The 16,281-nt window shown below is 61.6% G+C and overlaps 1 protein-coding gene across 1 annotated transcript in view; it reads left to right on the forward strand.

Annotated features, from left to right (window-relative positions):
- PRICKLE3 (prickle planar cell polarity protein 3) overlaps nt 1-16,281 on the forward strand; it is a 17,957-nt gene continuing 1,676 nt past the window's right edge. The window contains exons 1-11 of the mRNA XM_059491486.1: nt 1-42; nt 1,446-1,522; nt 1,901-2,081; nt 4,924-5,037; nt 6,663-6,800; nt 10,314-10,529; nt 13,164-13,347; nt 14,698-14,863; nt 14,963-15,009; nt 15,560-15,719; nt 15,952-16,096. Of these exons, the coding sequence (XP_059347469.1) occupies nt 1-42; nt 1,446-1,522; nt 1,901-2,081; nt 4,924-5,037; nt 6,663-6,800; nt 10,314-10,529; nt 13,164-13,347; nt 14,698-14,863; nt 14,963-15,009; nt 15,560-15,719; nt 15,952-16,096 (1,470 nt within the window). The remainder of the gene's footprint in view (nt 43-1,445; nt 1,523-1,900; nt 2,082-4,923; nt 5,038-6,662; nt 6,801-10,313; nt 10,530-13,163; nt 13,348-14,697; nt 14,864-14,962; nt 15,010-15,559; nt 15,720-15,951; nt 16,097-16,281) is intronic.

Consider the following 16,281-nt stretch of genomic DNA (forward strand, 5'->3'; position numbering starts at 1 on the left):
ATGTTCACGCGGGGGTCCCGGCGGCGGCGATCGGAGCGAGCCGTGAGGGGCGGGGGGACCGGGGGTGGCCGGGGGGATTTTGGGGGGCTCTGGGGGCGCTTTGGGGCCGCTTTGGGGTCTTTGGGGAGCCCGAGGGGCTCTGGGTTTTTGGGGTCGCTTTGGAGCAGGTTTGGGGGCGCTTTGGGGGCGTTTTGGGGTTTTGGGGGGCTCATGGGGAGGGGTCCCTGGGGATTTGGGGGGGGTCTGTGGCTCGGGGGTCTCACAGGGAGCTGCAGGAAAGAGCTCAGGAGTTAAGGGGGGCTGTAGGGTTGGGGTGGTTATGGGGTGAATCCCCCCAGCCCCTGTGAGACCCCCAACCCCCCTCCCCATTTGTGGGGTTCCCCCCAACCATCCCCGACCCCGTTTTTGGGGTTTCCCCCTGACCCCACGTGTGCCCACCCCCAGACCCCATTTCCGGGGTGACCCCCACAGCCCCTTCACCCCTTTCACTGCGCCCCCCCTTTTTCCTGCCCAGCCCCCCCCGGACCCCATTTTTGGGCCCCCCAGCCCCCCCAGCTCCAGCATTTTGGGGTGCCTCTGCCACTCCTCCTGGATGGTTTTGGGGTGTCCCCCCCCCACAGTTTTTGGGGTCTCCCATAGGGTGTCCCTGGGATGAGAAGGGGATATTGAGGTGCCCCCCCCCGACCCCCCTGTGCCCCCCAGGCCATTTTGGGGGCCCCCTACTTCCCCGACCCCCAGGCCATCTTTGGGGTGCACCTGACCCCTCCAGGCCGTTTTTGGGGTGCCCCTGACCCCCTGAAATGGGAAGGAAATTTTGAGGTGCCCCCTCCGACCCTCCTGTGCCCCCCCGGCCGTTTTTGGGGTCCCCATGACCCCCATGTGTCCCCAGGCCATTTTGGGGTCCCCATGACCCCCCAGTCCATTTTTGGGGTATCCCTCCCGCCCTGTGCCCGCCAGGCTATTTTGGGGTTCCCCTGTGCCCCCTCCAGCCGTATTTGGGGTTCCCCCTGACCTCCCTGTACCCCCCTGGGATGGGAGGCAGATTTTGGGGTCTCCCCTGGGATGGCAAGGGGATTTTGGGGTCCCCCTGTACCCCCCTGAGGTGTGAAGGGGATTTTGGGGTCCCCCGGTACCCCAGGCCGTTTTTTGGGTGCCCCTGCCCCCTCTATGATGTGAAGGGGATTTTGGGGTCCCCGGACCCTCAGGCCATTTTTGGGGTCCCCCTTTACCCCCAGACCATTTTTGGGGTCCCCCCTGACCCTCCTGATCCCCCAGCCGTTTTTGGGGTTCCCCCCCATACCCCAGACCATTTTTGGGGTCCCCCTGACCCCCCAGGCCGTTTTTGGGGTGTCCCTGACCCCCCTGGGATGGGAAGGGGATTTCGGGGTGCCCCTGTACCCCAGACCATTTTTGGGGTGCCCCTGACCCCCCTGTTTTGCCCCCAGGCCCAGGACCCCGAGCGGGGCCGGCCGTGCCGGGTGTGCCGGGAGCTGTGCCCGGGCTTCCAGGAGCACCCCTGGAGGTGAGAGCGGATTGGGGGTACCCTGGGGTGGGAGGGGATTTTGGGGAGCCCCTGGGAGGGGATTTGGGGTGTCCCACATCATCCCCTTAGCATGGGATGGGCGTTTTGGGGTGTCCCCCCGGTGGGAGGGGGATTTTGGGGTGCCCCATCCCCAGATTTCAGGGTGTCTCTGACCCTATTTCGGGGTGCCCCTGACCATATTTCGGGGTGCCCCACTACCAAATTTTGGGGTCCCCATGATCAGATTTTAGGGTGCCCCATCCCCAGATTTTGGGCTGCCCCCGACCGTATTTCGGGGTGCCCTATCCCCAGATTTTGGGGCGCTCCCGACCCTATTTCGGGGTGTCCCTGACCCTATTTCGGGGTTCCCCTCCGCAGGAAGCTGTGCCAGCACTGCAAGTGCCCGCGGGGGGAGCACGTGGGGGGCGGGGTGCCCCCGGCCCTGCAGGGGGTCCTGGCCCGGCTGCTCCCCGAGTCCCACCCCCCCCCCGGCTCCGAGGACTCGGGGTGCTCGGCCGACGAGTTCGCGTGGGCGCCCCCCGGCCTCAGCCCTGACCAGGTAATGCCCCCGGGACCCCCAAAATAAACACACCAGGGACCCCCCAAAACACACACAGCAGGGACCCCCAAAAAACACACCAGGGACCCCCCAAAAACACCCCCGGGGTCCCCAAAAAAACACACCAGGGATCCCCCAAAAACACACACCAGGGACCCCCCAAAAACACCCCTGGGGCCCCCAAAGAAACACACCAGGGATCCCCCAAAAACACACACCAGGGACCCCCAAAACAACACACCAGGACCCCCAAAAAAACACACAGGGAGCCACAAAACCCCACCGGGACCCCCAAACTGCCCCGGGACCGACAAAAAACCCCTGGGACCCCAAAACCACCCCAGGGATGGAGACCCCCCCCATCTGTGCTCCCCAAAATGTGCTGACCCCCCCGGGACCCCAAAACCACCTGAGGGATGGAGACCCCCCCCATCTGTGCCCCCACCATCCCCCCAGGACCCCAAAAACACCCCAGGGATGGGGAGCCCCACATCTGTGCCCCCTAAAATGATGAGATTCTCCCTGGGACCCCACAACCCCTCAAGGGATGGAACTCCCCCATCCATGTATCCCCAAAATGTTCTGACCCCCTCCCCCCCGTGACCCGAAAAGCCCCTGGGACCCCAAAAATACCCGAGGGATGGAGACCCCCCGTCTGTGCCCCCCACCCCCACCGGGACCCCCAAAACCCCCCAAGGGATGGAGACCCCCCATCCATGTCCCTCCAAATTCTGACCCCCCCAGAACCCCCTGACCCCTGCACAGACCACAGATCCCCTGGGATCCCCCCCAATAGAGCCCTGACCCCCCCCCAGACCCCCCCAAACCCCTCCTGGGGCTCCCCAGTCCCACCCAGGCCCCGCCGACCCCACAGACCCCTCCCTTGCCCAAGCCAAGCCCAGGCCATGCCTTTACAATCAAGCCACGCCCACCTTCTGAAGCCCCACCCCCTCTGCCAGAAACCCCTCCCACCTGCCACATCATGTCCCACCCTGTTGAGGCCCCGCCCCCATAAGCCCCACCCCCATCTCCCCTCAGGGATTTCTCACCCCTGCCCCCTGAAGCCCCACCCCCAGTGAAGCCCTGCCCCAGGCAAGCCCCACCCTCCTGTGGGACACACCCCCTCCAGGCCACACCCACTGGTGAAGCCCCACCCCATTTCCCTGTGCAGGATTTTCTCACCTGCCCCACCCCACGGTGAAGCCACGCCCCCAGTGAGGCCCCAGCCAATCAACCCCACCCTGCCCAGTCACACCTACTTAAGCTCCACCCCCTTCCCCACAGGTGACCCTGTGCCTCTCGCACCTGTCCCATCAAACCCCGCCCCTTGGGCCACACCGCTCCAAGCCCCGCCCATCATTGGACACCCCTCTGAAGCCCCACCCATGGCAAACATCTTAGCCCCGCCTTTTTTGTCCCACCCTGCTAAGCCCCGCCCTCTCCAGGTGTCCCAGTACTTTTCCCACCTGCCCCACATAGCCCCACCCCTTGTGCCACACCCCATTAAGCCCCGCCCCACCCAAGTGTGCCCGTTCTTTTCACTGCTCCCGTTACACCCTGCCCCATTAAGCCGCGCCCCCAGGTGTGCCAGTGCTTCTCACTGCTCCCATTAATCCCCACCCATTTAGCCCCACCCCATTAAGCCCCACCCCTCAGGTGCGTCAGTTCTTCTAGCTGCTCGTGCCCCATTTAGCCCCGCCCCCAGCTGTCCTGCCCCACTAAGCCACGCCCCAGGTGTGTCAGTTATTCTCGCATTTTGCATTAAGCCCTGCCCCCGGGTGCCCCACTCCATTAAGCCCCACCCCTTCAGGTGTGTCAGTCCTTCTTGCTGCTCCCGTTAAGGCCCGCCCCATTTAGCCCCACCCCCTGTGCAGGTGTGTCCGTATTTCTTGCTGCTCCCATTAAGCCCCGCCCCCAGGTGCCCCGCCCCATTAAGCACTGCCTCCTGCCCTGGTGTGTCAGTTCTTGCTTCTCCCGCCCCTCTAAGCCCCGCCCCCTGTGCAGGTGTGTCAGTATTTCTCACTGCTCCCGTTAAGCCCTGCCCCATTTAGCCCTGCCCCATTAAGCCCCACCCCCTGTAGGTGTGTCAATATTTCTTGCTGCTCCCATTAAGCCCCGCCCGGGTGCCCTGCCCCATTAAGCCCCACCCCTCAGGTGTTTCAGTACTTCCCACTCCTGTTAAGCCCCGCCCCCCGGTGCCCTGCCCCATTAAGCCCTGCCTCCTGCCCAGGTGTGTCAGTTCTTGCTGCTCACGCTCCATTAAGCCCCGCCCCCTTTGGCCCTGCTCCACTAAGCCCCGCCCCCTGTGCAGGTGTGTCAATATTTCTCACTGCTCCCGTTAAGCCCTGCCCCTATGGCCCCGCCCCATTAAGCCCTGCCCCCTGTCCAGGTGTGTCAGTACTTCTCGCTGCCCCGATAAGCCCCGCCCCGTTAAGCCCCGCCCACACTAAGCCCCCCCATGTGTGTCAGTACTTCTCGCTGCTCCAGCCCCATTAAGCCCCGCCCCTTGCCCAAGTGTGTCAGTACTTCTCGCTGCTCCCGCCCCATTAAGCCCCGCCCCGATAAGCCCCGCCCCATTAAGCCCCGCCCCCTGTAGGTGTGTCAGTACTTCTCGCTGCTCCCGCCCCATTAAGCCCCGCCCCGATGAGCCCCGCCCCATTAAGCCCCGCCCCCTGTAGGTGTGTCAGTACTTCTCGCTGCTCCCGCCCCATTAAGCCCCGCCCCGATGAGCCCCGCCCCATTAAGCCCCGCCCCCTGTAGGTGTGTCAGTACTTCTTGCTGCTCCCGCCCCATTAAGCCCCGCCCCGATGAGCCCCGCCCCATTAAGCCCCGCCCCCTGTAGGTGTGTCAGTACTTCTCGCTGCTCCCGCCCGCGCTGGTGCCGCGGCTCCGCAGCCCCGGGGAGCGGCACCGGCTGCGGGAGCTGCTGCGGCAGCTGCCCCCGCACGACCTCGAGGTGAGCGGGGACCGGGGCGCTCCGGGGGGCGCGGTTGGGACCTCCTGAGCCGTTTGCAGCTGATTTTGGGGCTTTTTCTGGGGGTTTTAAAGGCAGGTTTGGGCAATTGGGGGCGGTTTTGGGATGCTACAAAGTGATGTTTGGGGTGGGGTTGGATGGTAAAAAGCAGCTTTGGAGGGGGATTTGGGGTATTTGAGGAGATTTTGGAGGGTACAAAGCAGCTTTTGGGGGGTTTTGGGGGTATTTGGAGCGGTTTTGGAATGCTATAAAGTGATGTTTGGGGTGTTTGGGGCGGGTTTGTGTGGTACAAAGCGGTTTTGGGGTATTTGGGGTGGTTTTCGATGGTTCAAAGTGGTTTTTGGGGGGTTTTGGGGGCATTTTTGAATGGTACAAAGTAGTTTTGGGGGTATTTAGGGTGGGTTTGGATGCTGCAAAATGGTATTTGGGGTATTTAGGGCAGTTTTGGATGGTACAAAGTGGTTTTGGAGGGGGATTTGGGGTATTTGAGGAGATTTTGGAGGGTACAAAGTGGCTTTTGGGGGGTTTTGGAGGGGATTTGGAGCGGTTTTGGGATGCTATAAACTGGTGTTTGGGGTGGGTTTGGCTGGTACAAAATGTTTTTGGGGGCGGTTTGGGGTGTTTTTGGATGGTACAAAGCGGTTTTGCGGGGTTTTGGGGGAGTTTAAGGCCGTTTTGGATGGTACAAAGTGTTTTTTTTGGGGGCGGGGTTTGGGGTATTTGGGGCGGGTTTGGATGGTACAAACGGGTTTTGGGGGGATTTTGTGGAATTTGGGGCGGTTTTGGGTGCTGCAACGAGCTTTTTGGGGGGTTTGGGGAATTTGAGGCTTTTTTGGTTGGTTCAAAGCAGTTTTTGTGGGCTTTTGGGGGTATTTGGGGTGGCTTTGGGACGCTATAAAATGGCGCTTGGGGTATTTGGGGTGGTTTTGGTTGGTACAGAGTGTTTTTTTGGGGATTTTTGAGGAATTTCAGGTGTTCTGAGATGCTGTAAAGTGGTGTTTGAGGGGGTTTGGGGTAGTTTTGGATGGTACAAAGGGGATTTTGGTGAGGGTTTGGGGTATTTGGGTTGGTTTTGGATGGTGCAAAGTGGGTTTTGGGGAATTTGGGGTGGTTTTGGATGCAACAAAGAGGGTTTTGGGGTATTTGAGGCAGTTTTGGATGGCACAAAGGGGGTTTTGGGGGCGTTTGGGGCTATTTAGGGGTGTGATTCCGGGTGTTTTGGGGGAATTGGGTTATTTCAGGGTGTTTTGTGGTGTTTTATTGTATTTTTGAGTTGGTTTAGGGTGGTCTTGGGTTGTTCTAAGGCATTTTTGGGGTGGTTTTGGGTTGTTTGAGGGTGTTTTGGGGGCAGTTTTGGGTTGTTCAAGGGCGTTTTTAGGGTGGATTTGGGTTTGAGGGGGTTTTGGTTTGGGTTGTTTGAGGGCATTTTTGGGGTGGATTTCCATTGTTCAAGGGTATTTTTGGAGTGATTTGGGTTGTTCAAGGGTGTTTTTGGGGAGGGGTTGGTGTTTCTAGGTATTTTTGGGATTCATTTGGTGTCTCTAGGTAGTGTTGGGATATTTTTGGGGTATTTTGGGGTGGTCTGAGGTTCCCCCACCCCTTCCCAGCCCCAGTTCTGCCACGACCTGGACGAGGCCGAGCGTCGGGAGCTGAAACTTTTCGCCCAACGCCGCAAACGGGAGAATTTGGGCCAGGGGAGCGTCCGGCCCCTGCCCCTGACCAGCGAGGGGGCCGTGTGCCAGCAGGTGGGGGCACCCCAAAAACGGAACCCAAAAAAGGGCACCCCAAAATGGGCAGAAAATGGGCACCCCAAAAATGGGACTCCAAAAATGGGCACTCCATAAAGGGGACGCTAAAAATGGGTACCCCAAAAAATGAGCACCACAAGAAGGGGACCCCAACATGGGCATCCCAAAAATGGCACCTCTAATATGGGCACCCCTAAAACAGCACCCCATAATTGGCACCCCAAAAACGGCAGCCTAAAACGGCACCCCAAAAATGGGCACACTAAAAATGGCAGCCTAAAATGAGCACCCCAAAAATGAGCACCCTTAAATGGGCACCCCAAAAATGGGCACACTAAAAATGGCACCTCTAAAATGAGCACCCTAAAAATGGCACCCCAAAACCGGGCACCCCAAAAATGAACACTCCAAACATGGGCACTCCAAAAATGGGCACCCCAAAAGCAGCACCTGAAAAATGGGCACACTAAAAATGGCAGCCTAAAACAGCACCCCAAAAAGAGCACCCTAAAAATGGCACCCCAAAATAGGCTGAAAACGGGCACCCCAAAAATGGCACCCTAAAAACAGACACCCCAAAAATGGGCACCCCAAAAGTGGTCACCCCGAAAACAGCACCTCAAAAACAGGCACACTAAAAATGGCAGCCTAAAACAGCGCCCTAAAAATGGTACCCAAAAATGGGCTGAAAACAGGCACCCCAAAAAGAGCACCCTAAAAATTGCACCACTAAAATGGGACCCCATAAACGGGCACACTAAAAACAGCACTCCAAAAATGGGTACCCTAAAAATGGCACCCCAAAACGGGTGGGAAACGGGCACCCCAAAAATGGTATCCTAAAACAGCACCCAAAAACGAGCACCCCAAAAACGAGCACCCCAAAAACGGGCACACTAAAAATGGCATCTCTAAAATGAGCACCCTAAAAATGGCACCCTAAAATAGCATCCCAAAAATGGGCACACCAAAAATGGGCACACCAAAAATGGGCACACTGAAAACGGCACCCCGAAAACGGGCACCCCAAAAATGGCACCCCAAAAGCGGGGGGTGCTGGTTTGGGGGATTGCACCCCAAAATCTCAGGGTGCCCCTTGAGCCCCCATTTGCCTGCAGTGTGGGGGGGTCCTGGCAGTCCCAAAATCACCCTCAGCACCCCATAACCACCCCATAACCATCCATAACCACCCATATCCACCCCATAACCACCCATATCCACCCCATAACCACCCAAATGAACCAATATCTACCCCATATCCACCCACATCCACCCCATAACCACCCATAACCATCCACTGCACCCCCTATCCACCCCATATCCACCTTCAGCACCCCCTAATCACCCCATAACCATCCATAACTACTCATTGCACCCCATATCCACCCATATCCACCCCATCACCACCCCATATCCACCCCATAACCATCCATAGCACCCCATATCCACCCATAACCACCCCACAACCACCCATTGCACCCCCATCATCACCTGTAACCACCCCATAACCACTTCTTGCACCCCATAACTACCCATATCCACCCCATAACCACTTATTGCACCCGATATCCACCCCATATTCACCCCATATTCACCTCGTATTCGCCCATATCCACCTCATAACCACCCACAACCACCCCATAACCATCCATTGCACGCCGTAACCACCCAAATGAACCCATAACCACCCCATAACCACCCCATAACCATCCATAACCACCCACTGCACCCCATAACCACCTCATATCCACTCCATAGCACCCCATAACCACCCCACATCCACCCCATCACCGCCCCATATTCACTCTCAGCACCCCAAACACAGGGGGTGCAATGCCCCGTTATGAGGGTGGAACCCCAAAAAGGGGGGAACGGGGAATGGAATGTTTGTGGGGCTGCCCAAAAATGGGGAAGAAAAGCCCAAAGCAAGGGTGGGGGGCTATAACTGGGGGGAAGGGGAGTTGCACCTCAAATTCCTGGGGCCCCTGAACCCTGTTGTGATGGGTAGGGGGCTATAACCGGGCAGTTACACCCCAATTCCTGTTGCCCCCCCTGACCCCCTCAGGCTGAGGGGTGGGGGTTCTGTACCGGGGGTGTTACACCCCAATTCCCGGGGTGCCCCCCTGACCCCTGTTGTGAGGGGTGGGAGGCTGTAAAATGGGGAGGTTACACCCCAATTCCCGACCCCCCTGACCCCCCCAGGCTGAGGGGTGGGGGGCTATAATGGGGAGGGGTTAAACCCCAAATTCCCGGCCCCCCCTGACCCCCCTAGGTTTATGGGTGGGGGGTCTGTACCAGGGAGGGCTACACCCCAAATTCCAGCCCCCCTGACCTGTCTCCCTGCAGTGTGGGTGTGCCCTCCTGACCCCCCCAGGTTTATGGGTGGGGGGCTGTAAAATGGGGCTGCTACACCCCAAATTTCCTGACCCCTGTTCCCGCAGTGTGGGGGCACCCCCTGACCCCCCTGTTGTGATGGGTGGGGGCCTGTAACCGAGGGTGTTATACCCCAAACCCCGGTGCCTCCCCTGACCCCCCCAGGGTTATGGGTGGGGGTCCGTACTGGGGGGTTGCAGTGCCCCCTGACCCCCTGTTGTAATGGATGGGGGCTATAACCGGGGGTGTTACCCCAGTTCTCGGCACCCCCTGACTCCCCAGCTGAGGGGTGAGAGGCTGTAAATGGGGGGGTTGCACCCCAATTCCTGGTGCCCCCCAGACCCGTGTTGTGATGGGTTGGGGGCTATAACCGAGGTGTTATCCCCCAAATCCCGGTGCCTCCCCTGACCCCCATTTCCCCGCAGTGCGGGGCCGCCCTGTGACCCCCTCTTTTAAGAGATGGGGGACTATATCCGGGGGTGTTACCCCCCAATTCCGGGCCCCCCCGACCCCCCAGTCTGAGGGACTGGGGGCTACAACCAGGGGGATCACCCCCCATTTCCCACCCCCGTTTCCCCGTTTATCCCTCAGCGTGGGGCTGCCCCCTGACCCCCCAGGCTGAGGGGTGGGAGGCTGTAAAATGGGGGTATCACCCCCCAAATTCTGTGCCCCCCCTGACCCCCTGTTGTGATGGATGAGGGGCTGCAAACGGGGGGATCTCACCCCAAATCCAGGCCCCCCCTGACCCCCCAGGCTGATGGGTGGGAGGCTGTAAAATGGGGGTATCACCCCCCAATTCCCAAATCCCCATGTATCCCGCAGTGCGGGGCCGCCCCCTGACCCCCCAGGCTGAGGGTTTGGGGGCCATAACCGGGGGTGTTACCCCAGATTTCGAGCCCCCCATTTCCCCGTTGTTCCCTAGTGCGGTGCCGCGGTGCGTGGCGGGTCCCTGACCCCGTTGTGATGGATGGGGGGCTATAACAGGGGTATCACACCCCAATTCCCCCCCATTTCCCGGTTTCTCCCTCAGTGCGGGGCCGCGGTGCGCGGCGGGGCCCTGGCCGTGTTGTGATGGATGGGGGGCTGTAACCGGGGCTGTTACCCCAATTCCCCCCCATTTCCCGGTTTCTCCCTCAGTGCGGGGCCGCGGTGCGCGGCGGGGCCCTGGCCGTGTTCGCGGCGCGGGCCGGGCTCGGGCTGTGCTGGCACCCGCGCTGTTTCCGGTGCCAGCAGTGCCAGCAGCCCCTCGTGGACCTGATCTACTTCTGCCCCGGGGACAGCGGCGGGGCGCGGCTGCTGTGCGGGCGGCACCACGGGGACAGCGTGCGGCACCGGTGCCCCGGGTGCGATGAGGTACGGAGGTGTGGGGTGCTCAGTGGGGTTATGGGGCGGCACCACGGGGACAGCGCGCGGCACTGCTGCCCTGGGTGCGATGAGGTACGGGGGATATGGGGCGGGAATGGGGGATATGGGGCTGGTTATGGGGCGGCACCATGGGGACAGCGTCAGACACCGGTGCCCTGGGTGCGATGAGGTATGGGGGATATGGGGTGGGGATATGGGGTGGTTATGGGGCGGCACCATGGGGACAGCGTCCGGCACCGCTCCCCTGAGTGTGATGAGGTGAGGAGGATGTGGGGTGGGATATAGGGGGGATATGGGGTGGCATCACAGGGTCAGCGGGCAGCACCACTGCCCTGGGTGTGACAAGGTACAGGGGGTATGGGGTGGTGGGAGCAGTTATGGGGTGGGGATGGGGTGCTCAGTGTGGGTATGAGGTGGTTTTAGGGTGCTGTCAATGATTATGGGGTGCTATGAGCAGTTATGGAGTGGTTATGTGGTACTCAGTGTGGTTATGGGGTGGTTATGGCGTGCTATGGGCAGTTATGGGGTGGTTATGGGGTGCTGTCAGTGGCTATGGGCTGGTTATGGGGTGCTCAGGACGGTTATGGGGCGGCACCACAGGGACAGCATGCGGCACCGCTGCCCCGGCTGTGACAAGGTATGGGGGATATGGGGGGAATATGGGGTGCTCAGTGTGGGTATGGGGTGCTGGGATGTGGTTATGGGGTGGTTATGGGGTTCTGAGAGTGGTTATGGGGTGGTTATGGGCAGTTATGGGGTAGTTATGGGCAGTTATGGGGTGCTGAGGGTGGCTATGGTGTGGTTATGGGGTGCCAATCGGTGGTTATGGGGTGGTTATGGGGTGGTTACAAGGTGCTGGGGGTGGTTATGGGGTAGTTATGGAGTGGATATGGGTGGTTATGGGGTGCTATCAGTGGCTATGGGGTGCTCAGGGTGGTTGTGGGGCGGCAGCACGGGGACAGCATGCGGCACCGCTGCCCCGGGTGCGATGAGGTACAGGGGATATGGGGTGCTGGGAGCAGTTATGGGGTGCTGAGTGTGGTTATGGGGTGGTTTTGGGGTGGTTTTGGCATGCTATCAACGATTATGGTGTGCTCAGTGTAGTTATGGGGTGCTGTGAGCAGTTATGGAGTGCTCAGTCTGGTTATGTGGTACTCAGTGTGGTTATGGGGTGGTTATGGGGTTGCTATGGGCAGTTATGGGGTGCTCAGGGTGGTTATGGGGTGTTATGGACAGTTATGGGGTGGGTATGAGGTGCTGTCAGTCGTTATGGGCTGGTTATGGGGTGCTCAATGTGGTTATGGATGGTTATGGGGTGCTCAGTGTGGTTATGGGGTGGTTATGGGGTGCTCAGGGTGGTTATGGGGTGCTATGGACAGTTATGGGGTGGGTATGAGGTGCTGTCAGTGGTTATGGGGTGCTCAGGGTGGTTATGGGTGGTTATGGGGTGCTCAGGGTGGTTATGGGGCGGCACCACAGGGACAGCGTGCGGCACCGCTGCTCCGGGTGTGACGAGGTACAGGGGATATGGGGTGGGGATGGGTGGTTATGGGGTGGGGATGGGGTGCAATGAGTGGTTATGGGGTGGATATGGGTGGTTTTGGGGTACTGTCAATGATTATGGGGTGGTTATGGGACACTCAGTGTGGTTATGGGGTACTGGGATGTGGTTATGGGGTGTTCACTGTTGTTATGGGGTGGTTATAGGGTGCTGTCCGTGGTTATGGGGTGGCTATGGGGTGCTCAATGTGGTTATGGGACGCTCAGTGTGTTTATGGGGTGCTCAGTGTGGTTATGGGGTGCCGGGATGTGATTATGGGGTAGTTATGGGGTGCTCACTGTGGTTATGGGGTGGTTAAGGGGCAGTTATGGGGTGCTCAGTGTGGTTATGGGGTGCTGGGAGCAGTTATGGGGTGGTTATGGGGTGCTGCAGTGCGGTTACAGAGTGGTTATGGGGTGGTTATGGGGTGCTCAGTGTGGTTATGGGGTGGTTTGGGGGTGCTGTCAGTGGTTATGGGGTGGTTATGGGGTGCTGAGATGTGGTTATGGGGTGGTTATGGGGTGCTCAGTGTGGTTGTAGGGGGTTATGGGGTGCTGGGTGCAGTTATAGGGTGGGTATGGGGTGCTCATTGTGGGTGTGGGGTGCAGAGAACAGTTATGGGGTGGGTATGGGGTGTGGTTATGGGGTGCTGAGGGTGGTTATGGGGTGTTGGGGGTGGTTATGGGGTGCTGGGAGCAGTTATGGGGTGGGTGTGGGTGGTTATGAGGGGGTTATGGGGTGCTGGGGGTGGTTATGGGGTGCTGGGGGTGGTTATGGGGTGCTGGGGGTGGTTTTGGGGTGCTCTGGGTGGTTTTGGGGTGCCGAGGGGTTCTTTGAGTGCTGGGCCCCCCCTCTCCCCCATCTCCCCTTGGTGCCCCCCAGCTGATTTTTGGGGGGCACTGGGGGGTCTCTTTGGGGGGTTCTGGGGGTCTCTAGGGGTCCCGGGGGTCTCTGTGTCCCTGACCCCCCCCATTTCCCCCCATTCCCAGCTGATTTTCGGGGGTCCCTGCGCCGAGGCCGGGGGGATTTTGGGGGGGGGGGGTCTCTGTGTCCCTGACCCCCCCATTTCCCCCCATTCCCAGCTGATTTTCGGGGGTCCCTGTGCCGAGGCCGGGGGGCGCCGCTGGCACCTGCGCCACCTGCGCTGCCTCGAGTGCGAGGGGGCCCTGGACCCCCAAACTGTGCCCGGGGGGGAGGGGCAGCCCCTGTGCCCCCCCTGCCGCGCCTGCCGCGCCCACCTGTGCGACACCTGCGGGGACCCCATCGGTGAGGGGCAATGGGGGGCACGGGGGGTCCCTGGGGGGGTCCTAGGGGGGTCCTAAGAGGGCCCAGGGGGTTTTGGGGTCCCCAGGGGGGTTTGGGGGTCCCAGGGGGGACTTGGGGGTCCCCAGGGGGGTTAATGAAGGTCTCCAAGGGGGGTTTGGGGTTCCCAGAGTGGTGTGGGGGTCCCCAAGGGGGTCCCAGGGGCAGTTTCAGGGTCTCCATGGGGCGTTTGGGGGCACCAGGGGAAGTTTTGTGGGTCACCAGGGGCAGTTTTGGGGGTCCCAGGGAGTCCTAAAGGGGTCCTTGGAGAGGTTAGGGGTCCCAGGGGGTCCTAAAGGGGTCCTCAGAGGGGTTTTGGGGTCCCAGGGGCGGTTGGGGAATCCTCAGGGGGGTTCATGGGGGTCCCGGGGTGGATTTGGGGGTCCCTGGGGCAGTTTGGGGCTCCCCAGGGGAAGTTTTGGGGGTCCCTAGCAGGTCCTAGGGAGTCCCCAGAGGCTCCTAAGGGGGTCTCTGGGGCAGTTTGGGGGTTCCTAGGGGGCTTTGGGGTCCCCAGGGGCGTTTATGGGAGACTCCAGGGACAGTTTAGGGGTCCCTGGGGGGGTGTTGGGGTCGCCAGAGCAGTTTGGGTGTCCTAGGGGGTCCCTGGGAGCGGGTTGGGGTTCCCTGGGGGAAGATTTGGGGGTCCCCGGGGGTCTTAAAGGGTCCCTGTGGGGTCCTAAGGGGGTTCCCAGGCGAGTTTGGGGGTCCCGGGGGGTCCTGATGGAGTCCCTTGGGGCAATTTGGCAGCTCCTGGGGGGTTTGGGGGGTCCCCAGGTGGTCCTAAGGGTGTCCTCGGAGGGGTTTGGGGGTCCCAGGGGGGACTTAGGGTCCTCAGGTGGGTTTATGGGGGACTCCAGTGGGGGTTTAGGGGTCTCAGGAGTAGTTTGGGGGTCCCCAGGAGCGGTTTGGGGGTCCCAGAGGGTCCTAAGAGGGTCCCTGGGGGGGTTTGGGGATCCCTAGGGGGGGGTACATGGGGGGTTTCCAGTGGGGGTTTGGGGTCCCCAGGGGCAGTGTGGGGGTCCCCAGGGAAGTTTTGGGGCTCCCAGAGGGTCCTAAGGGGGTTCAGGGGGAGTTTGTGGGGGTCCTCGGGGTGGTCTGGGGGTCCCTCACTGTCCCCATTGTCCCCTGTCTGTCCCCAGGCCTGCAGGATCCCCACGTCACCCACAGGGGGCAGCACTGGCACCCCCAGTGTCCCCAGGGTCTCTCACTGTCCCCATTGTCCCCATTGTCCCCTCACTGTCCCTTACTGTCCCCATTGTCCCCAGGGTCCCTCACTGTCCCCATTGTCCCCTCACTGTCTCTCACTGTCCCCAGGCCTGCAGGACCCCCACGTCACCCACAGGGGGCAGCACTGGCACCCCCTCCCCGGCTGTTTCCGCTGTGCCCCCTGCGGGCGCCCCCTGCTGGGCCGGCCCTTCCTGCCCCGGGGGGGGCAAATCTTCTGCTCCCCCCACTGCGCCCCCGGCAGCGACAACGACAGCACCGGGAACGGGAACAGCACCGGGAAAAACAGCACCGGGAAAAACAGCACCGGGAACGGGAACAGCACCGGGAACGGGAACAGCAACAGCCCCGGGCACCGCAGCGCCCCCCGGAGGCGATCCTGGGGAGGGGCACCCCCGGCTGGTGAGACTGGGGGGAACTGGGAATGGGACTGGGGGGGAACTGGATGGGACTGGGAGGGCATTGGGGGAGAATGGGGAGGGTGAGGGGGCAGTGGGAGGCACTGCGGGGGTGAATTGGGATGGACTGGGAGGAACTGGGGGAAATGGGATGGACTGGGGAGAGCTGGAAGGGACTGGGAGGGCATTGGGGGAGAATGGGGAGAGTGGGGGGCAGGAGGGGGCTGGGAGGGACTGGGGGAGCACTGGGAGGAACTGGGATAGGGACTGGGGGGTACTGGGAGGGCACTGGGAGGGACTGGGAAGGTGGGGAGGGCAATGGAAAGGACTGGGGGGGAAGAATGGGGAGGGACTGGGGGGAACTGGGGGGAACTGGGAGGGTGTGGGGGGGACCAGGGGGCACCACTGGGGGGGACTGGGATTGTGGGGAACGGGGAGCAGTGGGGGGATTACTGGGCGCCCTGGGGGCAGCGCTGGAGAGGCTCACTGGGAGGAACTGGGAGGAACTGGGAGGAACTGGGGCTGACTGGGCTCACCGGGCCCCTCCCCCGCAGGCTGGCAGCCCCGGTTCCGCCGGGGGGGTCCCAACCGCCACTCCCTGCCCGAGCTGGGGGCAGCGCCCCGCCCCGCCCCCATCGGCCCCGCCCCCTCCCCCTCCGGCCCCGCCCCCCACGGACCCACCCCCCATGGCCCCTCCCCCCACCGCCACTCCCTGCCCGACCTGGGAGCCGCCCCCGGCCCCTCCCCTCCCCCCACCCCCTGTGCCCCCTCCCCTCACCCCTCCAGGCCCGGCCCCTCCCCCACCCGGGGCTCCCCCCCAGCCCTGCGGAGGGGGAGGGGCCGGGGCCGTCCCCGCTGGCCTTCATCATCATCATCATCATCATCATCATCATCGTCATCATGGGAGGGGCTGTTCCTGGGGGAGCCCATCCCCCTCCCCCCGCAGCTCCGCCCCCCCGGGGCCTCCCCAGACCCCGCCCACCAACCCCGGCCCCGCCCCCGGCCCCACTCCCGGGGCTGCCGCCTGGCCTGACCCCGTGACCTCTGACCTCTGGGTGACCTCTGACCTCTGCCTGGAGCGGCTGCTCTCTGTGGGACCTCTGTGATGTCTCTGTGACCCCTGACCCCTCTCTGACCCCTCTGTGTGATCTCTGACCCCTGACCTCTCTGTGACCCCGCTGACCCCTGTGCTGGCCCTCTGACCTCTCTTGGTGGCCCCAACCTCAGGGACCTCCTGGTGACCTCCTGTTGCTGACCTTTGACCTCTGCTCTCCTC

The sequence above is a fragment of the Ammospiza nelsoni genome, chromosome 35 (assembly GCF_027579445.1).
Source record: "Ammospiza nelsoni isolate bAmmNel1 chromosome 35, bAmmNel1.pri, whole genome shotgun sequence".
NCBI lineage: Eukaryota > Metazoa > Chordata > Aves > Passeriformes > Passerellidae > Ammospiza > Ammospiza nelsoni.